General features: G+C 40.0%; 1 protein-coding gene across 4 annotated transcripts in view; it reads right to left on the minus strand.

Moving 5' to 3' along the window:
* The window catches only part of PDE7B (phosphodiesterase 7B), a 170,585-nt gene that overhangs the window by 15,787 nt on the left and 129,911 nt on the right, over positions 1 to 24,887 (minus strand). For all 4 annotated transcript variants that reach the window (XM_084203631.1, XM_084203632.1, XM_084203630.1 and 1 more), the window contains 6 exons: positions 22,280 to 22,363; positions 9,520 to 9,671; positions 8,238 to 8,301; positions 6,537 to 6,632; positions 4,751 to 4,851; positions 3,158 to 3,289 (listed from right to left, as the gene is read on the minus strand). In XM_084203631.1, coding sequence (XP_084059757.1) covers positions 3,158 to 3,289; positions 4,751 to 4,851; positions 6,537 to 6,632; positions 8,238 to 8,301; positions 9,520 to 9,671; positions 22,280 to 22,363 — 629 coding nt within the window. The remainder of the gene's footprint in view (positions 1 to 3,157; positions 3,290 to 4,750; positions 4,852 to 6,536; positions 6,633 to 8,237; positions 8,302 to 9,519; positions 9,672 to 22,279; positions 22,364 to 24,887) is intronic.

The following is a 24,887-nucleotide window of genomic DNA, read 5'->3' on the forward strand; positions in this document are numbered from 1 at the left end:
AAGGAATGTTGTTGTGCTCCTCACAGGAAACTAAGGGACCTCCAGACCACTAGACTCACCTTCTATGCTCCCAACTGTTCTTGTAATGCTGGAGATGTAAATGAACTGCTTTTATCTTTGTAGAAAATTATGATGTACGCAATCACGTGCAATGGACCCTAGAAAATTACCCTACAGATTACAAAACAAACTGTCTTGCATCATAAAATACAGATTTAGTTTGAAAATGGATGCTAAAAGCTCCGAAGTCCTTGGTGATGTCCTCCTGAAATATGACTCTTCTCACATATGCACTTCAGAAGCTGTCAAACACTTTACATCTTTGTCAAGAACTGACCTACCTCATTTTGCAAAACCTTTTCTTCCAAATGTAAATGTAAAGTTTTAATTTAAATGTCAAGAGACATTTCAAAGCATAGAAATGCCATACATGGATAAGTCCACTGTCTGAATGACAGATGACTGCCAGCTCTGTTAAAACTTACTTTTATTTGATCCTGTTTCTGATTAATCCCAGCAGTTCTGTGGCTCTGCTACTTAAAAACCAAAAACCTAAGAACTTTGTTTCAGTTTCAAGCACATGTTAAAGTACATGTTTTAAAGACTATTCACTAGGTCTAAATTTTTGACTAAAAATGTTTTCAGCAAAACTTTTTGCCAGGCGGTATTTTTATTGGCATCCATATACTGTATACTACAAAAATCTTTGGAAACAATGTGGGATCATTTTCAGTTAAAATAACTCAAACTTGCCAGTGAATGTCCTTAAGTAGGGGACTTCAGATCTCATTTGCTGTTGAAAGATTGCATTTTCTGCTTTGTCACTGCCTTTTCTAACCCATATTTGTAAGTATATTCAAACCCAAATACCTGAGCAGAAACCACTTCTCCAAGATACCAGTATTTCAGCTGTATGTCTTTCAGATTAGCCTGATTTTTCAACCTAATTATAAAGTACTGTTTGCCACTATTAATTTGAGAAGGAATTGTTTGTACCTTTTCAAAAGACAAGGGGTTTTGCGGAATGGCTCTACTCACTCCTCTTCAGAGCACCCTTACCATTCCCAAAGTACCGCGGCTTAGGCCCCTGGCTTTTTTCCCTCCTCACTCAGCTGGCCCGATGTTTGGAGAAGACCAGAAACATATGGGTATGACATAATAAGCTGCATCAGCTTATGATGAGGCCAATCAGTGTTTGAGCATAACTGTGCCTTGGCTGGGGCTCCCACAGTCCAGCCCATTCCCATGTCCGAGGGCAGGACAGTTGCACCATTACACAATCCACTTCTTATGAGAAAACCCAAACGTTGCTTGTGCAGGGTAGAAAAAGAGAGACTCTCTTACCAAGCACACTGCAGCAATCTCTCAATTTGCTATGTAAGTGTGTGTAGCTGTTAGTGAGTCTTCTTCAGGTAGGTTAATTTTTAACGCGGGATATTCTGTTTCTGACAACCTCCGCAAAGCCTGGAATTGACTCTTCCCAAGTGGCTGGAAAGCAGCCCAGTGGGAGTGCTGGTTGACAGCTGACTGAACACGATTCAGTGTGTGCCCAGGTGGCCAAGAAGACCAATGGCATCCTGGCCTGTATCAGGAATAGCAGGACCAGGGCAGTGACTGTCCCCCTGTACTCAGCACTGGTGAGGCCCCACCTTGAATGCTGTGTCCAGTTCTTGGTCCCTCGCTTTAAAAAGAACATTGAGGTACTAGAGCATGTCCAGAGAAGGGCAAGAAGACTCATGAAAACATGTCACAGAGAACATCTCTTTCAAAGAGTGGCTGAGAGTGTTTAGCCTGGAGAAAAGGTGACTCGGGGGGGACCTGACTGGTCCCTACACCTACCTGAAAAGAGGCTGCAGGGAGGTGGGGCCAGTCTCTCCTGCCTTGCCTGCAGTGAGAGGACTAGAGGGAATGGCCTTAAGCCCAGACAGGGGAGATACAGATTAGATAGTAGAAAAAAATGGTCACTGTTAGAGTGGTCAGGCACTGAAGTTGGTTGCCCAGGGAGGTGATGGGGTCACCATTCCTGGAGATGTTTAAGAGGTGTCTGGATCTGGTGCTGGGTGAACAGTTGGGTTGGACATGATGATCTTAAAGGTCTCTTCCAATCTTCATGATTCTATGACTCTATAAGTCTGTGATTCTAAAGGCTAGAAATCACTACTAACTTCATTAATTACCTGTGAATTATGGTTAGTGCAACCAAAATTAAGATTTGTTCTGGCAGCAAATTGCTCTGGCACATTGTATATATAAGTACAATGCAAAGAATAGAGAGATGTGCACATATAATAACAACGTATACATGTGTGGGGAGATTATACTCATAGGACAGTTCTAGATAAAACACAAAGCTACAATGATTGCCATGGGCCAAAATCTCAAATAGATTCAAAAAGGACCACAAAAATCAGGCAGCATGAGTTCATAGCTAGTCAGTGAACAAGTGAGTCTGTGTTTTTGTTTCAGGAAGTTTTCTACTACTGCTTGCCAGAGCTGAAAGGATGTATACTAGGTGAAGGACAACTCTGTACTGATCCCAGACTTATTTTCTCTCTGAGATCTTTTACTGGCTGCTCTTAGAAACAGGATACTGGTCTAGACAGCCTGTGGTGTGACCTAGTGGCTTTCTTGAAGTTCTTTCTTTGTATCTCAAGGAATGTTACTGAAATGTCTACGACTTTTCCTTTGGTTTAAGCTGTCTTCTATTTTTTTTTTTCAATGCAGTGTTCATTAAGTGTTTAATTTTACTAAAGCCATAAGGAGCAAAGGTTTCCTTTAATGCAATACCAATTTAGAGCCTGCCTGCAGCTTATCTGCTCACTGAAAGAAGATGAGATCTTCTTGTCATGATTTTAAATGTCCTACACACAGTTCCTCACCCCAGATATCTACTGCAGAAACAACCCAGACAACTGATCTGGCTTAAATGGCCTCAAAAAAAAAAATCTGACATTTCCACCTCTTTTCCTGTATCAGCTTTGCTTTAAGAAGTGACACCCAGTGAGGTGCTTGACTGAAATTGTCCAGACTCCAAAGTGCAGGATCACTTGACCCGCATCCTCCCGCTGCCAGATTTTGGCATTAAAAGTTCACTGCAAATTGCTTAAGCTCTCCTTGACTGCATTTTTTACATTAGCAACTTGATGAGCAGTTTTACCTGGTACAAGCTGGCAAGGTGGTGTTTAGTTTTAATCAGAAAGGGTTGGTTGACCCCTGGGTGATCCACGTCATGAGCTGCAGCAGCGAGCAGTCCGAGCATGATGTCCGATGGGGTAAGGAAGTTGGCAAGCTGAATCATCACACACATTAATCACAAGAAGAAGAACATGAACAGTAAATACTTGGTTTGGTAAATAAACAAACCAGCTGACATCATGGCATAGATTGGGTGCGTTGGCATTTGTACACAAATGTCAAATTTAAATTTTGTGAACAATGTTTTTAAGGTAAATGTTGAACATACATCTATAAAGATATCATACTACATGATCATCTTTTATTACAGTTTGTATTTCTTATATCTTTATTACTCATGGTAATATAAGGATTGTTGTAATAGAAGGGCTTCACCATAGTCTCATTTGGTTTAAAAAGCAAACAGGCTGGCAGGTTGGCATATGTTAGCATCCATTGCAAGAGCCCAGCCTCTCCAAGTATTTAGTAATACCAACAAAAGATCAGGCTTCAATTCTCTAGCATGGAACTGTGTTATAAAATGCAGAGTTTATCAACTTCTGAAATTTCAGCTTTGGCTGTTGAATAACTATCTCAGTTCAAGTATATGTATTTTATTAGAGAACAAAATTTACCTTTCTAACTTCAAACATTCAAGTTGGAAAACCTGTCCAGATTTTTTTCTGCTACAGGGCTCATTTAGAAGCCAAAAAAGGTAGTCTTAGCATTTTCTGTTTGTGAGAGTGAGGCAGTTCTTACCAGCCCAATGAGTCTGTATAGAGTACAGGAATATGAGATGTAAGAAGCATTCTGAGGTCAGAACTGATGAGCAGTATGGTCCAGATTCTGGACGTTGTCTGTCCTCTGCATTTCCTGACAAGAAAGGACTTGCAGATCTTGCCGGAGATGAAAATACAAGAAAGGTGGGGCCTGCTCCTGTCCTCACCATTGCTATATTCTTGTGTAACAAACTGCTAGTTCTAGCAGAATCCTTCATTTGAGCCAAGCCAGAGAAGGCTAGTTATGTTCTTATACTGTGGCTCGGCACGGCAATATCACAATGCCTTCCAGTAACACACCAGGCAACACCACTCTGATGCTGTGAGAACTTGCAACAGCAGTCAAATACTCATGCAGAGGACACCCTTGCAACAGACCCATCTGAAGGGACTATCTTCCCCTTTCCTGGTGAAATTGGACCTAATTTGGTATTTTGAAATAGTGATGTGGGGAGCCTATGCACTGAGGTGGCTGAGGCACAGACACGCATTGCCTCCTTCTGAATTTGATGGGAGAAGAGCTGCAGGCACCACTGGGTGGCTGGGTCACAGCACCATGGTGGCTGGAGCTTATATGGCAGCACTGAGACAGGATGCCTGTGTGATGAGAAGTGACTCTCACAGCTTGACTGAAACAGCTGTAATCTGTAGCTGAGGCTGCTCCTGACTTGTTGCTGACTTCCAGCACACCATCACTTTCTGCTGTCTAGAAGTATTTTGGAGCTTTTATTTCAATCCTGGGAAAAAAAATCTGAGAACTCTCAGAAAGCAACATCAGTGTGAAAGGCTGTCATTACCTTGGGCTCCCTCAGATAGCAGTGCATAGCTTGTGTGACGTCAGCAGCATGGACAGCATTGTGGTATGGGTTCTGGCTATGGTAATCTTCTTGAACCATAACTGCGAATCAAAACAGAAAACAAAAATCCTTTTGTCTCTGAATGCCACGGCCACAAGTGGGAACTGGACTTAAAATACAATCTGAGGTTTTGCAGTCAGCTGCCTGAGGAGTTTCTTCAAATAGCTGCAGCTTATTTAAATTGCTGCTTTTATCGGGGTACCTTTAGAGAAAAAAATGCATGAAAGGATTTGTGAGGCCCAAGGGGACTGGATTTATGCACTGGGTCTAGTGCATAAATCACCTCTTTCTTGCCTTAGTGAAGGCTCTCATTGAGGAGTAAAATAAACAAGGAAGAGAGGCAAATTTATCCACAACGAAGTGTAATTATTTAGCCTGCTGTTGTAGGGTAGTAGCATGCCATTAAGGCAGTACCACCTATTTTACAGCAGCAGGGAGTGAGACCCTGATATCCTGCCATGATTTGTTATTTGAGTGATGAACTACAGGCAAAGGCATTTCTACACCCCCAGGGGAAGAATAAAAAAAAACAGCATTGGGGCATTCACAGCAAAATCTCCTGCGACAATTTTTGTCACATCTCTGTGCTCATTTTAAAACGCCAGCCCCTCTTGCTTCAGTTTGCAGCGCTGGAACCGGTCCAGCTGGACCTCCTAACTCTCAGCTTTCTCTCAGACAGAAAAATCATTGAGATGTGTGCTTCACACTCCTCTGTTCCTTGCAGCAGCGTGTGCACCATGACGTGGTCGTGGGACAGCACCCCGTGAGCGCTGGAAGCTGCATGTGATCGTGCCTAAAGCGCTCTCCTAGACACGATCCAATTAATCAGATGGAAAGCCAACGGGCAGATTTCCCATGGCGCTCGCTGCCAGCACGAGGAGCGCCAAAGTCCAAGCCTCCTGTCTGTTTCCAGCCACACAAGCATCTGGAGGTACAGTGGGTAATCCCTTAAACTGTGAGTTTAGACCACTAGCTCTAATTGCCCGACTGTCCGCTTCACGTCTGCCCACAGGAGTTAGAAACAGCAGGGAAATTTTGTCTGTCTCCGCACCAGAGGAACACTTTCCAGAAGCAACAATTAGGCAGTATTAAAGAAGAGACCCTGCTTTGGAAACTCTGCCTGACAGCCTGAAAAACTGGCATTTAGCTGCTTTCAAAAAGTGATGCAAAATGGGATTGATTTTGGCCAATTTCTTCTTTTGGTTCACGGACAGCATGGGGCTAATATTTCTGTTGGCAGTAACAGCAGCAGGGGCTTTCATCAACACTGCTCAGTGTAGACAGGACAGCTTGATATAATTTGTTAAATTTTTCACATAAGCTTTTAACTGTCCTGGGTCTCAGTGGTCTTTTAGTCACTAAAATAATTACGCTGCACCACAATTGTACTGAGCACGCGTAGGTTCTGCAGTGTCTGTCTGTCTGTCTGTGTGGGCCTAAGCCAGCCACATCTCTGCATGGCATATTTTATTTTAAATCAGCAGTGTGATTGTGGTGCTGGGATGTTTCAGCCCAATGCAGAGCCCTTTGAAATCCCTCCACTGACTAGGTACTGAACCAAGTACTTAAGTGCCTGCAAACTGTATGCTGATACATACCACAGATATCTTTTACTGAAGTAAACTACATCATCATTTTTACATAGACAGACCAAGCCAGCGCCCTCTCTGATGCTCTACTTAATCTATAAACTTCATTCAAGGATGGCTTTGAGGTGTGTACTTACCAAAAAACCTGTGTAATGTAACCATGTCTAACTGGAAATGGTGAATAAGTCCATGCACATTGAAGAGGTGACAAAGCAGTGTTACAAGACTGTTTCCTAAAAGGAGAAAGGAACAACTCTTAGATTCCCTTTACAGGTAGTTACAAACCAAGCAAGGCTAAAAATCTGGGTAATTTCCTGTTAGTCAGCTCCTATTGCCTCACCTCCAATGAAGTGAGCTTAGATGACTCTCATGTACTCAGAAGTCACTTATACAAAGGACTTATGGAAAGGTTGTTCCAATGGAGTGTCATTCTTGTGTCTAGATGCCATAAAGTCACATTTGCTGTTTCAATATGACAGGCAAACTGTGGTTTTAACTGGAAGAAGACAAACTGACATGATTTTAACAAAGTCTTTGACAGGCTTGTCTGAGAGTGACATAATTTTTGTAACTCAGGTCTATCTTCAGAAACAGCAAGAAAGAAGAGTGGCTTTTCTGCCAGAGTTTGCCATACTGTACTAATTAATTAATTACTAAAAATCAGGAGTATGGAATTAATTTTTTTATTTTGCATATGGCTGCATAAACATGCAGTTCACCCACAGTAACCTAGTTCAGCTACAACTGCATCTCATAACAATGACACAGACAGGAAAAATGAGCTGCAGCGTTTACAGTCTCAAGTCCCACTGTAATGCTGCACTGGCCTTACTGTAAATCCAATACTGGGAGCGCTGGCAAAACTGAGCCTTGTTAGTATTACATGATCAGCTATACATAAACACAGTATTTTAAAAAGCTTGTACTGCTTAATTCAGCGTCACTGTTTCCATAAAAGTTAGAAAAAACCCCAAACCGACCAACCCATAGTACACATAAACAAAATTTGAAGGGAGTCTTTTCTTATTTAATGTAGCTCAGGAAGGAAAATAAATATCTGTATGAAGAACACATGGAAACTTACTTGGTCTTGACTACTGAGCAGGGGCACAGAATGATAATTTAGAAGAACTATGCTTTTGCTTCCCAGGCAATTTGCAATCCTTTCCACTCCTCACTGCCAGTCACTCAGCTGAATGAGCCTCTAAACCAGCTTTTTTCTACATCTTCTGCCCCAACCAAACCTAATTAGACTGGGGTGAGGAATGAGGGATCTCAGTTCTCTGAGCAGTGCAGAAAGGGGGAAGGTGTGATCATAACCCTCTCTAGCAGTTACCTGATCAAGAGGTATTGTCTGGACTTTTGTGGGGAAAGGGGGATGGTTTTACAGGCACATGTTTGGAGAAAACATTTCACGGATTTTTAGTCTCTAAATAAATTTCCTAATTTTTGCTGCTGAACAGAAGTGAGGGTATCTTCACTCAAATGTCTTTAGTATTGATTGAAATTGATTAGGGAGATCTGGATTTATTATATCTTACAGGTATATTTAAAGTGGCTTGGGAGTTTCACAGCCAAATGAAACAGAAACATCTCTTGAAAAGGTGACAACAGCAAATGTAGGGGAGTAGATTAGTACAAAAGCACACTTGAAACATTACCCTATAGTTCAGGAAAAGCCTGAAAAAGCTCCAGGATGTGATTTTAATAGAGGTTAAATGTGGCCAATTTCTCTTCAGTAATCTGAACTGGAAACATTTAGCTAACGATTAATTATGGATTTTTTGACTAGTCATATATGAGATAGAGTAAAATAAAGACTTTAAAAAATTACTTACCATTTGTCAAGCGATCAAACAAGAAAATGTCAAAATCCCACATTCCCACTTTGGATAGCATATGCTGGAAAAAACAAATGTGAAAAGGCCAATGACTAGCATGTCACACTGTAAAGTAGATTTTTATTATTATTCCACATTAATCAGTCACAGGATTGGTTATTACAGCTTTAAAGCTTTTTTTCAAGAAACCTATAGAGGTCATATTGGAAATATCAGGAATCAGGCTCATGTGGTTGTACTGGAAAAAAATATCACTTGCAGTTTTAACTGAGAAGGTTTTGAACATAACACTAAAAACGCCTTCTAAATGGAACTCAAAACAATGAATAATATAAACCAAAATATTTTGAAATATTCCCTTTTACTGCACAAATGCTTTATTGTTTCTTCATATTCCCAGATTGTCAGTGCAAATTCTCTTGGGTTTTTAATACAGTGTTTTAAAATCTTAGCTCTCATGGTGAATATGAGTTACAATGTGCTAAACAAAGAGGTTCACAGGAATAGCTTTTATAAATTTAGATACAGTGCTACTGTTAAGCCCACTCAGACATGCAGAAGAATCTATCATTACCTACAACTGCAGTGTTTTACAGCTTGATCAGCTGAGTCAGGAGACTGATTCTGGACTACCTCTGTGACCTACAGTGATGTATGTGTGAATGAAATACACATTCACTCCCATCTCTAGTCTACATTCAAACAGTTCTGGATTCTTAATTTCTTTCTAACACCTGGCATATGATCTCCTCCAGCAGAGAATAAAAACTGCCTAGGCATATGATCCCAATGCCATCGATTGTGAAAGTTTTCCTAGAAGATACCATTCAAAGTAAGTGTAAGAGCTGCAAAATAAGATAATTGTGTTTTGATCACTGTGAAGTTTGCAGTCAATGTTCCATGCTTCCTAGCCTTTGCCACTATGGAGAGCTGGTGTGGGTTGCCTAATAGCTGTTTCATAGCAGATGAGAGACACCTGTCTTTTTTCAAGTAGATGAACTAAATGCTGTGTCAGGGCTGCACTTGAATCAGTAACTTAACCTGAAATCCTTCATTCTTTAATAAAATATAAATTCAGTTGTTGGAATCTGAAAATGCTGAGTAGATTTTCCTTTTGTTCCTAAGCCTTTAAGGCTGTAACCACAAATGAGGAATGGACAACCTGTTTGTAGAGAGATAGGAGCATAATATGGGTCATTTAAAAAAGATCAGTCAGGAATTTGGTTGACACTCTCTGTAGAATTATTAAAAGAAATGGAGAGCTGGAGGCCTGTCTTACCCTTGCTTGCCCAAGGTAGTCCTCATCCAGTAGGTACAGGGAGGCTTGTGGTACAATTCCACGCAGTAACCGGGATGCATGGAAATATCTCTGGAAACTTAACAGTCTTTTCACTTTTTTCTTGGTGCCGACTTCCCCTGAGAGTGCAGTATCTGTGAAAAGCAATCAGTACAAAAACCATGAAACCCGAGGTGATGGATGACATTATCAGTTTAATATGAGAAATATCAAACACTTTAAAATAGTAATACAAAAATCATGAAGTTCACACTTCTTGCCAAGCCACATGAAGGAGCTGTATTCAAATCACTTCAGCGTAATATATTTGTTTATTTTAGAGAGGAAATATGTGTTCCAGGGAAGAGAATACTGTTGTAGGTTTTGGAAGAGCTGAGTTCAGTACGCTGCCTGCTGCAGCCTTTAATGTGACCCAGCCCAGTCACTGGGGGAAGGGGGTGATAGACCCAAACTGCAGGTATTAGGGGGAGCCTAAATGACTAGGCAGAGCTAGGTACAGGAAAGCTGCTCTTACCCCCTCTGCCTCTGTTCCCTAACTATACAGCAAAAAATGACATTACTTTGATACCTCACAGGAGGTGTCATTGGAATATATTAAAAATTGCACAGCACTAGAAGTACAAGGTGATCTTCGGTATTAGATCAAAAAAGTGACACCAAAAGAGAACTCAAAATACAGTCTGAAAACACAAATGTGGGACCCACCTTTGGAAAAGGAAATAAAAGAGAGAAAGAAATAAGAATAGGTTAATAATCCTACTGCATCGTCTGCTGTCATTTCAACATATTAAAGCAAATTCTAAATGAAGAAAATATTTCAGCTGTGCAATGAGGAAAGCAGGTATATTGAGATAATACAGGCATTTCTGGTTACACAACTGAATATGCTCTTTTCACTCGGTACCAGGATAATTCTAATTCCCTAATGCTGTATTAGGAGATTTTCATATAGGGCTAAATGTGGCACAAAAACTAAGGCAGTTTTTATACAGTGATTAAATCACTAATTAGAGTAATTAAATTACCTTATTGTTAGTAAGAAAAATACAGAGGCCTTCTAAAACTCATAATGGTTTAGGTAATTTCATCTGAACTTTTAATAAAACCTCACACTCAGTTGTGGTGTTTTCATTTTGCAGTCTGGTATAAGTTTTGGAAAAAAGAGAGGACAGAAACTGGACCGTCGGTCGAAGGTAGCAAGATACAATGCAGTTTTATTTTTAAGACAAACCTTGTAAGAAACTGAAGATTAAACAGTCCTTTGAGAGAAAAGTAATGATTTCTTGAAATAAGGAGCTCCATAGCAATGCACAGGTTTAAATAAGAGCTCATGAAAAATATCTACACACTGAAGCTGACTCTCTGTTTTTTATTTTTCCATCTCTTTTTATGAAAAAACACTGAATGTTTGTTCTACCGTGAAATTAAAATATCACTTTGTCTGCTGTTTCTATGGGTGGTATTATTCTGTGAGGATTTTCAGAGAAGTCACTAAGGTTTTTCTGGATCATGGATGGTTCAGGATTTGATTTCTCTAACAGCAGCAAGCACCCTCTGTACCAAGTTTCTTCCTTATGAAGTAATCCAACAGCTACTGAGAAGCACAAAGTCAGTAATAACATCCAAAAAAGCCATGCTACATACTGAGGATCAATAGAACTTCCAACACCAGTAAGCCTCATGGTTCTCATGTGCAGCCCAAAGACCTCACTGAGTTTTAATAATATAAAAGCACAAAACAACTTCATTGCATCTTGTCAAGCCATGTGGTTTCCAGAATGAAAACAGTAACAACACCACTACTGTACCAGCCTGAAGGTCAGGTTTTCATTTATGATGTGCCAGCACCTGCCTTGATTTTCTCACACATTTTAAAAGCTGGAACAACTTCATGGCCTGTTGAAGGAGTGACTAATGTAGGTGTGAACAGTAACCCAGTGGCAGCAACACATGGAGAAACTAGTAGACTTTTTTTCTTATTTCTTTTAACTTATATAGGGCTGCTATGAAATGGCTGGCATTCAGTTTAATTCCTGGATAATAAAACACTCTTAAAATAAATTCACTTTTTAAACTTGTGTTAGCTGTTTCTCAGCTTCCCAAATTTTCTATTTCCATCTTAGCCACAAGCTGTCACTACTTTCAGGTAACAAGTTTAAATTTTAAAGCACAAAAAAATTCACTTTTTTACATTAAAAATTAGAAGTCGCTCCCACTAATTTTTATCTAAGTTAATATCTGTTTTTTCAGTTAAAGACAGTTGTCTGAAATCACCACCTACACTTTCTTAAACTGTCTGTAAAACTCACACATCGAGTTGCTGTGGATGATCTGAAGGTGAAGGTTTGGCCTGAGTCCCAACAAGCAGCTGTACATTGGATTATGAAGAAGTGTTTATTTTATCCTTTGGATTACCAGATCATTTCAGTAGCATAAATAATACTTGCCAAAGCACGAATAGGTCAGATGGAAACAAGTAACTTCTTATTATGAAACATATTTTCTGAACTGAACCACCAAACTTGCTGCCCATTGCACTGCATGGTTGTCACGGGTCTCAATTCAAATTTAGTCATCAGCAGAGAGTGCCCCTGAAACCTGACTTGATGTTCTAGGTGAGTGCTGTACTCTAATATATTATACAAAAAATATAACCCATAATAATCTGTTGTTCTTTATTTTCATTCATAAGGGAAGGAGTTCATAATAATGATAAAGAATTGCAGCAAATATATTTTGGGCTCTTGGCAGGATAGCCCAAATCCAGCACTGCAGGCTATCCACGTGCAAAGTCTGGATGTCAGCTTAAAAGAATATCATGTTAAAATCACATCCTTTGGGTCATCTCAGTAATAACTGATTTGCTTTTGAATCACAGGACTTATCAGCTGATTGCTATGACCCATCTCAGATTACTCTGGCATCCACAATAATGTATTTTATGATGATGGTGTCTTGCATAAAATTAGACTGACACTGCCTTTCTCTGAGTAAAACACACCCCAAACAGGTATAATCTCACTAGCATTTTCTCTTTCTCCTTCCAAGATCTGTGTGAAACAAAAAAAAGGAAAAGCACAACTATATGGAGCTGAGAGAAAAAGGTTAATCAGAACAGAAGAGCAAAAGGCAATGCAGCCAAAAGTGAACACTTAAATTCTGCTCTCAGCTCAGCAGTTGCATCTGAATCTCCCAGAAGCAAAAAGCCATTCCCAACATATGGGATCTACCAGCTGACATAAAATCAAGATGCAGTTTTAAGATGAAATTAAGGATTTATGTGAATGACTTACAGTAAAATGCTTAACATACTACTTTATTGACAACTGTAAATTTCAATTTAAATCGTAAATATAAAATTTTGATGATGACACAGGTTACAAGCCATACAGTACCTTCAGATGAAACTGAATTACAAAGTAAATGAATCAAAATTATTACTGCAGATATCCCTGAACTTCAGCTGTGGAACTATGGATACCAGAACATATGCTATAGCATCTGGTTAAAGACCATGATCTGCAAAGCCCACATGGGAAGGATTTAGTAATTATGGGCAATTTTGAAATGAACGTGAAAGACAAACAAGAATGTCTTTTGTTTGTACCCATAAAACTTCCCTCCAGAACTGTGTTTAACTTTAGTCATTGTGGCAACTTCTGAATGTTTTGCTTACCTAAAAAACTCCATCTGTTAAAGGATGCCCATTCTTATGCTACGGAGTGACTGCCTAGCAGAGGGGTTGCAGAAACCCTCCTCTGTACACTGAACAAAGTAACTGTATGAATTACACAGACATCTTGCATGAATTACACACACATTTACAGAAGTGTTTGTACAAGCATTCCTCACAAAGCTCAACTTCTGCCTTCAAAAGCTCTGGTGGCCTGAGCTCTTGGCAGCGTTTCTCCTGTGTTTTAGCAGACAACCAAAGGGGCTGCATTTTCCTCCAGGTAATGCGATAGCCACAGCACGCACACACACCACGGATGATGTCTGCACCACTGCACGTGGCCCTCAAGAGGTTAATAAGCTGCAGAAATCAATGGCTGCCTTCTTCCTCCCAACACAGCTCCTCCAGTTACACAGATCTTCTCGCCTCAAATTGATCTATGCCTCACTACACACCAACCTCTGTTATTGCAGGAAAAGAGTTTTCCTGCGCTGGGAACTGCTACCAGTTTTATTTCACACTGCTGCACTTGCACGTGCCCACAGGCAGCATGAATATAAAAAATGATGGAGGTTATGCTAACAATGGTTGAGTTAACATCCAGAAATGATCACATAAATCAAATTTGGACAAGGGTGTACTTAACTCTGCACCAGACATTCATTACATTGTTACTGCACTTTCAAAGTAAACAATCTTTGTTATGCATTCAAATAAAGCCTCTGAGTTTTTCTTCACAGCACTGCCTTTTGTTATTTTATAGCACTTCAGCCTACAATAAAAACAGGTCACCCAGCAGCATGAGTTGATGAAAAAAGGGTTTATTAATTTTCAAAAGTGAACGGATTCAGAAAAGAGAAATTGTTTTTTCCTCTTCTTTCCTAAAGGATGTAGAATAAATCAGGTCCTCAATCAGCTGCCTTTGAATCATGTAATTTATAATACCCTTTCTCCTCTTCCAAGGAGGCAAAGGCATTTCATACACAGCCACTGTATGCCTGAAGACCCAGGCAGGACTGGTGGGAAAGTGCTGGGATATCTGGAAGATAAGGTGAGAGGGTGAGTCCTGCAATTTAAGGTCTGGACAGCCTGCAAACAGCGAGGATTCTGGGAAACAATTTGTCTCAGGTCCTACAATTTTCTGCACTGATTCCTGGCTTGACAGCTGGTTAGAAAACCTCTCTTTGTGAGCCTGAGAGGTATGTAATTGACTTAGGCGGAATAACTAGTGTTTATCCTTTTTTTTGCATGTAAAACTATGCCATGCATTTACATCACCTTTACTGAAGTCTTGTCTGGCATATTCACTGCATGCTTGGTTGCTGAATTTTTCTGCCACAGGAGAGTGCATAGCACTGAAGATAGAAAAAACTGCTGTGCCTTCCTAGTATCCTCTTATGTTACAGACTCCTCAGTCTCCAAAAGACAACAGCAGCATAGTTTGGGTAGTTGAACTAACACTGGTGATCTAAAAATTAATGACAAACTTAATGTTTTAAATCTGAATTTTGTAGAAAGCACTTATCAACCAGAAGAACAGAAAACCTCTTCTCTCTGCACTCTAAGCCTTCCAGATGCATTTCACCTTGTAGTCCAAAGAGCCTTCAGAAAGAAAACACTGAGGTTTTGAGGAAAGGCCTGAGAAAATGCACACACCACCAGAAGCCCACGTGGAAGGACTGTCACTTAAAAGCTTTCAGTCTAGTGCAGAAGGACCAAGGAGCTCAGAAGAATAGCCCAGTTCTATGTCTCAATCACCTGTGTAAGAAACTAACAAACAGGATTGATTCAAAAACAGTAAGATTGTGTCAATATTATCATCTGAATATACATTGGTCACTGCAACTAAGAAGACTGAGATGAAGCCTTTGCACTATATCTTATCTACAGATAAAAACAGTGTTGTTCTGAAATCTTGTAAATGCAGAAATCTTTTTGAGACTTCCTCAGACTATATGGAAGTCAAGAAAGTTGTGTTATAAACTTTGGTTTTACTTGCTTCTCCAACATCTAAAATACTCTTTGTTCCTTGACTTTTGAAAAATTCATTCTTAGAGATCAAGTGGTCTCTGTTAGCTGCCATTGTATATATAGGTTGCAACTGCATTTTTTCTCTTTAGAGGGGCAAACTTCAATTAAAACTTGAAAGAAAGAGGGACCCTGAGCACATCAGAGAAAAGCAGAAAATTAGAAGTACAGCAGAAGTTTAAAATTTTCTGCTTTAGAGTAAAAATTTAGTTCTCCAACCACATCCACAAGTGGACAAAACCAATGCAAAGCCCTGCTTAAAGAGGAGGTACTCGTGCTTCTCTGGCTAGTGTGAGAGGTTCTGCAAAAGCACCTTTCTAGGTGACCTGGCTTTGGAGTTTCCTCTTCTTTGAACATCACTTGAAGTGATGGTGCCTTGTAACAGCTGAGTTTCCGACTCAGGAAGTTTCTGCACAATTATTGGCATTTTGAAGAAGACTAGTCATGCAGTTTCCTCCCCAACCCAAAATAAATTCTTTTTGATACTGATTGAAAGAGAATACAGAATTTAAGAATTATGCTGATAATTCCATTTATATACTAAATAATCCTATTACAACAAGTTCTGGAGAAATTAGGGTTTCAAAGACCACTTAAATAACGGAATATTAGCCATAATAACAGGAAGAGGAACAGATTAAATCCAAATTTAAGATGAATTCAGATGTGTTTCTTATCTCAATTTGAAGCCTTTATTTGGACTATCACTCATCTTTATGCAAACGAACATTTTGGCATCATTTTATTAAACCTCCCCCAAGTTCTTAGGAAATGGCATGTTATTTTCTGGTTTGTCACAATCTCATTATCATTTCATTATGAACCTTTACCTTGACACTTCAATCTTTGTACAGCAGTCAGGACCTTTTCTTCCTAAAATTGTGAATGTTCTATAGCTGATTACAGTTTCTCCAACAGGAAACAGTGCATCCCCTCCTCCTTCACTCCCCTTGAGAAAAAACAACATAACCTGTAATAACAGCAAACCTAACCTTCATTTATCATTTTAATGATCCCTTCTCCTTGTTCTTTCTTTTCCTCTGGTCATTGGAAAGTATCCTGAGTGTTATCTTCAGTACATCCTTTCCCTTTTCTAATCAAGGAAAAGAAGGTGGGGTGGCAGAATGGGTCACGCATCATTTGGCAACTTTTAAAGGGACATCTTCAGTTAACTGCATCCCAAGTCTGTACTAAAAAGTAAGTTAAAAATGGGTGTATCAGCTAGTGTTTGCTAAGACTTGGTGTGTGAAGCACATGCAGGCTTTTTGTTTGTTTTGTTTGCTTTTGTTTGTTTTGAGTTCTCCTGAAGCATTCATAACCCAAAAGGATGGATTTTATTAGCACATGAGGACATGCGCATCTACTGGTTTTACATTCTGGCTTTCATTTTTCTGCAAGTGCAGCATTAAAGCTAAACAAGGAGCATGAATGGCAGGAAGTACATTATACTTTTCAAACAAACTCTGTTATTAAATTTTGCATATAGCATCACTTAGAAAAATACAAAAATGCAAACTCTTCCTTCAAAAAAAAAAAAACCCTTCCTACTATTTGATGAAGAGGGTGAACCAGATTGACTTCCAATGATACAAAGAATTTTTTAATATAGTGAGTGGTTACTGGTAAAGAGAACAACCTCTGTGCTGAAGTATTAAGAGGATTCTAATTTCTCTTCCTTGAATAGGTAACTGATAGCAAGGCCACAGGCTGACCAGTTCTGGAAATGTTCATCCCAATGTTCAAACAAGCTAACCTGATTTAGAAGCCTATGTGTCTTAGGGATGTTGATGAGTATCTTCAGGATGGGCTCATCCATGAGGAACTAGGGGAGGTATGATGTAGAAATAATTCAGACCTCGTAAGATCTCTCCCTTTCTAATTCAAAAACCACCTGGAACTTTGGACTCATCTCCACAGGCTGGGCTGGGTTCTGAGTAATCCAATCAGCCCTTGAAACTTCCTCACAAGACTTTTAGTGTCCTAATTTAACCTAGGTCAGAAATATCTAAAAAAGCATCTCTCACTCCCACTTCTTTTTCTAGCCAAAGGCAACAAAACAAGGCGCTTAACCAAACTCTTTTTAACCTCACTCAGTTGGGTTCAGGTTACTTGATGGTTCAGTTTTGGGTTGGTGGCTGTGGTTAGGTTTTATTTTCCCTGGAGATGGGCCCTACCTGAAAGCCCTGGAGTGTTCAAAATTCAAACCCAGAAATGAATGTAAATTTTGCAATAGGCCCTTCTGTAGACAGGCAGAAACCACAGATTCAAATGTCCACAGACTTTGGTTCTTTGAGATGGAGACATTTTCATGACTTCGTGTCTTCCCTTACTAATCCTGACAACATGTTTTATTGCTCCAATACCTAATTCATCACATTCCTGCAAAGTATTTGATGAATTCACTTTATTTGCAAACAAACTGAAAACCAGAGTATTTTGCTTGACTCAGATCAGACAACAAATCAAGGACAGAGATGGAATGTTACCTAATATTACCATCTATCACCATCTGAAGTTAGAAGTATATAATCTGTAATAAATTAATTTGCCACGCTAAGCTTAAAGCAGGTGGGGTTCTTTAGGACTCAGCTCCTGCCTACATGACAACATCAAGATCCTAAGTAATACAGAGACATACCTTTGGAATGTCTACAGACATGTTTTGACATTTTGCATATTCCCAGATCCCACTCTGTGTTCCTGCTGAGCAAGGTGTAAGAAAGCAGATATCTCTCTGGGTAACACCATTTGGGTACAGAGACTCCAATTTGCAGGTCACATATATAAATACTGAAGTGAATACTGAAAAAGGGAATTTAATATATTCAATAAAAGGCTAATAATTTTGTCATTTGCAAGGCAAAATTTAATCCAGATAAAAGCTTAGAATAAACAAGATGGGAACTGGAGAATTTGAGTCTTAAGAAACTTGCCTTCTGACTTGCTTGACAAGCAAACTTGTAAATAAGAAGTTACTTATCACAGCCGTAATCTATGTTATTTTGTTACTCCACTTGATTGGACACGGCAATAAAACAAAGTATCTAACATACCTGCAGTAGGGTGAGGTCTTGCTTACTCCTGCACGTTTACCTACAAGTCCAGATTTATCACAAGGAATTCCCTCAAACTTTTGAGTTTAGGCAATGAAGAAATGTACTGTCACAGCCACCAAAAAAACTCATAATGAGATAATAAAATCCATTTAAATCAATGCATATTAGTCACTAGTGAGATCTGCTTCAATGACTCACTGAGCAACTTTGTGAATCAGAGAACTAAATTATTGCTTACCATAGCTATGCTCCTTTATTCCTCAAATCCAAAATATACTCTGCTGAAAGGAAAATCGGATTAATTTTCACTGCAGAAGTGTTTTGAATTCTAAATTATTACCCTGCAAATATTTAATTTAACTCCTTTTCTGTCCTGTAAACACAGCAAGGTTCATTTAATTCACTGAAATGTGGAAGTGTCAATGAGTTGCCAACACCAATTTCGACCTGCACCAGGTTCAGTCTCAAGCTTGAGCTACCCAGTTCAGAGTCAAGACTTCCTAAAATTTGTGAGGTTCTGTTTGGAATTAAAGACAAAACTATCATCCCATCTTCCCATAAACATATAGGGCAGTGCAAAATTTGTATCTCTTATTTTAGGAGCCCTCCTTTTGCCGGGGAGGAGATGCTACACCGCTTCCCCTCAAGCTTCTGACTCGCTGCCCCCAACAGAGAACAGAACCTGGTGGGTCACAGGGGTCTCCACCAGCTGCAGGACCAACTCCAGGGGCTGGGGCAAACAGGCACTCCTCAGAGAACAGAACCAAGGAGCTCTCGCTGACACAGGGGTATTTTACACTCAATTTTGTATTCCAGAGCTATTAAGCATCCCCAGACCAACCAGTGCAACCATTCCTAGGAAAACTTGAAGCCAGGCAGAGGAAAGACAGGAAGGCACTGAAGCTCTCTGCATCTCCCCCAGGCAGGATTCTGAAGAATCCTCGTGGTCCCGAGAGCCCAGCAAAGACAAGGTGAAGTAAGACTAACTTTCTGTATACTGCAGAGTCACTGGAGGAGTGTGTAGATGGCATCACAGTCTCAAACAGCAAGAAGCCAACATTAGCACAGTTGGCTTTGATTAGGGCTACAGAAGATCCCATTTTCACAGTGAAGGAAGTTTTCCTATCCAAAAAGACTTCACGGTGTCTTAAGTTACACAGCGACTTTACTGTAGGACTCCAGAAAAAACAGAAGATATGGTCTAGTCAGTGTTAACCCTTAACAGACCAAGTAAGGAAACATGCCCTAATTTGACTGAATCTGCAAGTACACAAAAAAAAAAGAAAAAGAAAAAAAGTTACATGTAAGTAACCTTTAATCTGACATTAAATAGCAATACCCTGTATTTTTTTTTTAACATGTGAATTTGCATAATGGATGTCAACTTGTTCAAGAATGAGCTTCAGTATTTTCCCTTACTTTAAAACAAGGCTGGTACTGTTTTTTTGGAACAGTCCTTCAGATGTGAGATAGAACAGTCGCTATTTAAGCTCAGTTTGTTAGTGACAAGCTGGAGTAATGTTTATGCTGCATTTGTTGATGACCTCTGAGAACATTCACTAAAAAAATTTCATCCGCCTCTTCTCTCCCTCACTCGAACATCTTTCAGTATACAATTGCTGCCTGCCAGTTACTGCCCCCAAACAAATGCAACATGGTGACTAAATTTTATTGCAAGTATTAGTTGGGTACTTTTCAAGAAAGTGTGCAGTGGTGTCATTTATATATATTTCTTTTTGATAGGATGTGTGGCACCATGTTTTTTGCTGCTTGTGTGCTTACGCTTTTTGCTACTTCTGCACAGCAGGAATGGATGTAGATGAACAAATATTACAAAAGCCTGTTTATTTCTTGGCAAAACACATCTGCATGCTCTGACACTGAGCATCTTCATTTACTACCAGGTGAGCCAGGCCCAGGGTGCACTTTCCAGCTACAAAATCAGTAGTCAAGTATCTAGAAATCCCACTTCATTTTGCACTGAAAAATTAAGGCAACGCTGCTCCTTAGAGAGAAGTTGGTAAATATATAAAAACCCAAAAGACATGGGGAATCTAAAATCAGGACCACTGCTTTCCCTTACAGAGATCATGATCAGCCAGCCATACATTTCAGATTATGGAAAAGCAGCAAAAAGAGTAAGCTGGAGGTCTCTGTGAGAGAGAGTACAGGAGCATGGAGCCCCCAGGTTCCCCATCCTGTTGGACCAGAGGAGCACACACAAGGAGGTAGCACTTTTTAGGTTCAGCAGTTACATTTAGAGTGGTTAGGTGGAGTGCCCTGCTCCTGGCATGATCAAAGGCTGAGTATTCACCAGAGCATCCCCTGGATGTCTCTCTACACAGCCCACGGATAGCATGAGCATTTCCCAGAAACTGGCAGGATCTGGAGGATGGCAGGACTCACACACAGGGGCTAGAAGTGAAAGCCTTATAGACAGAAAAAAATCCTTAAACTATTCTTGTGTTATTCCTTCTCCATGGGTAAAGAAACTGAAAACTTTTTTGAAGTTTAAAAGAAAGTGAATTTTATATAACATGTACATATAAAAAAGAAGGAATCAATTCAGTCACATTTGAATATGAATATATATCCACTTCTACTTCATGAATGAAAAGTGCTTTATTTTCTCTCAGTCTTTATAAGGGCATGCATGACCAGTACTATTTCCAGCTAGCCTACACCTGATTTTTCTTCATGCTTTTCATTGGCAAGTCAGAACTAAACTGTCCTCAAAACTGCTCAACCAGTAAGTTATTCCCCTTGTTCTGGGAAAACTGATGGACCCATCTTACCCCCTTATGTCTTTCTACCTCAGCCACAGTAAGCTCTCTGATGGACTTACAACCCAGGAAACACCTCTCATCAGCAGGACTGATGGCAGCACGTTGCTGGATGGCAGTAACTCTGCCAGCACGGGTGGATGCAGCCCATCACATCCCAAGCCCTCCCCTCCCCAGCTCCTCTTTACTCCTGACTCCCAGCCAGCCCTCCCGCTTTGCTTCCTCCCTGCTCCCTTCCCTCCCCGCTTCCTCCTCCCTTCCCCAGGCACCCAGACGAGGAAGTACAAAAAGGAGAATTCAAACTTTGGTTTGACAATTGCTCTTTGATGAAAAGCCCAATCCCTAGCAGCATAACAGTGTCAGCACTGAAACTGCTGGAGTTCCAGTCCGTTTTGATGAATACAGTGAATAACAGTTTTTTCAAAGGTTGCAGTACACAAGGACGCATCAAGATCTGCCTGTGTCCATACACTGAAGTTTACACAGCATCCAGGCTGAGTGCTACAGGACCCAAGACACAGTGGTTCTTTTTATTTTATTTTTTACATGCTTGCCAATGGGTTTGCATCAGTATAGAGAGTCCATCAGGTGAAAAAAAAACCAACAGGGTTTCGATTTGTTTCTTTTTCTTTTTAGATTTGCTGTCCTTTATTTACAACAGTGGCAAAATAACTTCAATCAAAATGAGGTTAAGATTATTTTTAACAGATGTTCACTGCTGGCCTGACCCAAAATCCATTGACGTCAATGAGAAGACTCCATGGGGCTTTGGACTGGGTTCTAATTGTTGGAAAAATTAATGTTATTGTAAACCACTGGTCAGTGCTGTCACATGCTCCCCTTCTGTGCCAATTCTATATGACCGGATAACAGCTTCACATAAATCTGTTCCAACTGTTGTCTAAGAGGCTAAAGGACACAGAGGTTTATCTCTTTAATTCTGAACTGCCCCTGCTCCTTCCCTAGCACACCCCATGGCCCTACTGTATTTACATTTGACAGATTGAGCATTATGGACTATTCACACAATCAAATATTTCACAGCCAGACACTGAGTGGAAATAATGGAATTAATGCTGACTGTGTGAAGACAGCTGAGCTACAGATAAGTATGAGATGAGATGAGATGGTTCATACACTTTCAATAGAGATTTTTATTTGTTTTTACTTAAATACAGACCTGAAAGAAGGGTTGCACTTACTGTTAAGAAGACGGAAGTCTATAAATGGGTAGGAGCCGCGGCGCTCGGAGACAACCCCTGTCTGACCTCTCACCCGTGCATCTCCTGCAAAACACAAAATCCCCAGAGACATTAGAAGGGGCAGCTGCCTTTCTCTGCTGTTTTCATCTAGATCTATTTTTTAACACAAAGTGACGACATTACACTCCTCCAGTGGGAAAACCAAGGTCCAAAAATTCATCTCCCATGACATCCCTGGGTAATTGGGTAAAGCAGTACAGCTGATCCTCTTATCAGAACAAAGACACAAAAAACCCTTCATTGCTGGCTGGGATTAAACAACATTATCCTATTGAACAACTTCTTGCCCAGCAAGCAGACTCTCATTGCTTCACAAGGATGCAGACGTCTGAATTTTTTTTCCTCAAGCAAGAACAGGTAGGACTCTGACTGTCAGGGCTTCCCATACAAAGGTCCCAATCCCAGACTCGGCCCACAATCCAACAGACCTACACAGCTGTGGGACTGGTCTCAAAACCATTAGTTGATGAAAAAATCCCCCCCCAAAAGTATTAAGATGTTTTTGCACTTAGGTGGGTGGTTTGTTTGTTTGTTTGTTTTTGTTTTACTTTCTGCTCTTTGAGCACTCTGGAAAATGCAAACCTACTCCTCAAACACTGCAGCTGTTTTATGTAAGTGAAAACCTGATGTTCTCAGATAAGCATTACTCTGGAGTGTTAGTATGTAAATTTAAAGGTGATGAAGTGCCAACACAATACTAAAAATTAGTATTGTGTATTGCTGTGCAATTCACACTGACTAGTTCCTCACTTACCATGTAATACTGATGAAATAGGCAAAAACCAATTAAAGGACAAAAATGCTCCCCAGGATATATAAGAGTTATAAAATCTCTCTCCAAGTAGACAGGAAGTAGTGGGCAAGCATAGGTGAATTTTATGTTTCCATAATTTTAAGTACCTTGTAGTGAAATATAATTGTTCCTTTACAGGCAATCCACAAGACAAAATATTAAAAATTCTTAAATAAGATGAAGTCTGAAGACCTTGAGGTTCTAGCTAGATTACTCTAGTTCTTCACCATACTAATTCTCTTCTACAGAAACAGAGACCACAGTGTTGAAAGCATACCCACTGCACATCCTTACACAGCTCACACTGTAGTCCTATCAAAGTTTCAAATGAAGTATGAATTTTTAGTTAGTTTGAATTGCATTTCCTCTGGGATACAAATATAGCATCTGACTAATCTAAACAATAATTCAAGAATTTGGCTGCTAGTGCTAGCTTCTACTGCTTGTGTTTAAAAACAAGAAAACATCTTGTAGCATAAAAGAAGGACCTAGTTAAATGCTGTTATTTTTTTTTTCTATCTAATGTTCACTTAAAATGTGCTTACAATTATGTTGAAGGGAAGAAAGCCAAGTAGAATTATTAAGTTAAATATCTGAGGTGGAGGAAAACTTCCGTGCCCTCTAGGGGTCCTTAGAGATACGAAAGACACAAGAGAGTGCACGCAAATTAAGAATATTTCAAACACAGTCACTTTTGATTATAAATATAAATCTAGGTTCTCTCACCCTCACTTTCACTTTGCTTTTTTGTTCCCAGAGACAGAACACGTGTTCCCCGTTCTCTGCTCCTTCTTGCCAACCCCTCCAAGGAACCAGTCCAGAACAGCTCCAGCTGCTGTTGACCCCACTTACCCCTCCTGACAGCAGGGGCAGGAGGTGCAAACCTCTACCTGCTCTTCAGCTCTTCCACTTGAAAGGCATGCTGATGCCGTGGGTCTACCTTCACCAGCAGCTTCAATTACAACATAATTGTGCAATGTGCAATGTAATTGTGGCAATGAAGGTACCAGAACCCATCCCCCGCGATCCTCGCCTTAAAGAGCAGAAGGGTGGAGCAAATAGCTGGAGAGTTTGTACAACACAAGCCAGAGCCCACGAAGCAGCACCCAGACTTAAAAGCATTGCTCCCTGCCACAGGTAACCCCATCAGATTGGCTCACGTGTGCAGGAAGAGTAAGAATGGCAAGCACATGGTACGCATGATATAAACTCAAAAAAATCAGGCAGGCTCGAGCCTGCTGCTGATACAGGCATCAGCAAATTAGGAACGGGTGTGAATTCAGAGCATGCCTTGACCAACGCTCCTGTTTTTCTGCAGGCACCAATGAATTAACAGGAATCTGCAAGTAATCCCCTCTATTACACACTGATAAACATGTCACTTGTGACTGTATCAGCAGAGTCATTAAAAACAAACAACAAAAAAGATCAATTCAGACTCCAAAAATCTGAAAAAAACCCCAAAGCATATGATACTGTAAAGCCAGTGAGACTGATATTCTTTCTAGACATGAAATAATGCATCTATCACATCAGAGGAGGTACCATAGTACTAGACAAAAAGAAAATCATATACAGCCATGCATCAAAAGGATTCCTGAACTCTGATCTCAATAGCGTGACCCCAAATTTTGAGGAAGACAACACTAAAGGTAGGTAAACAACTGTAACACAAATGAAAAGACAAGGTGGGCTTACCAAAAGTAGATCACACAAGATACTTAATGACCTCAAATAAAATAGCTAAGTGTTAGA

Source organism: Fringilla coelebs (genome assembly GCF_963513975.1).
Source record: "Fringilla coelebs genome assembly, chromosome: 3".
Classification (NCBI taxonomy): Eukaryota; Metazoa; Chordata; class Aves; order Passeriformes; family Fringillidae; genus Fringilla; species Fringilla coelebs.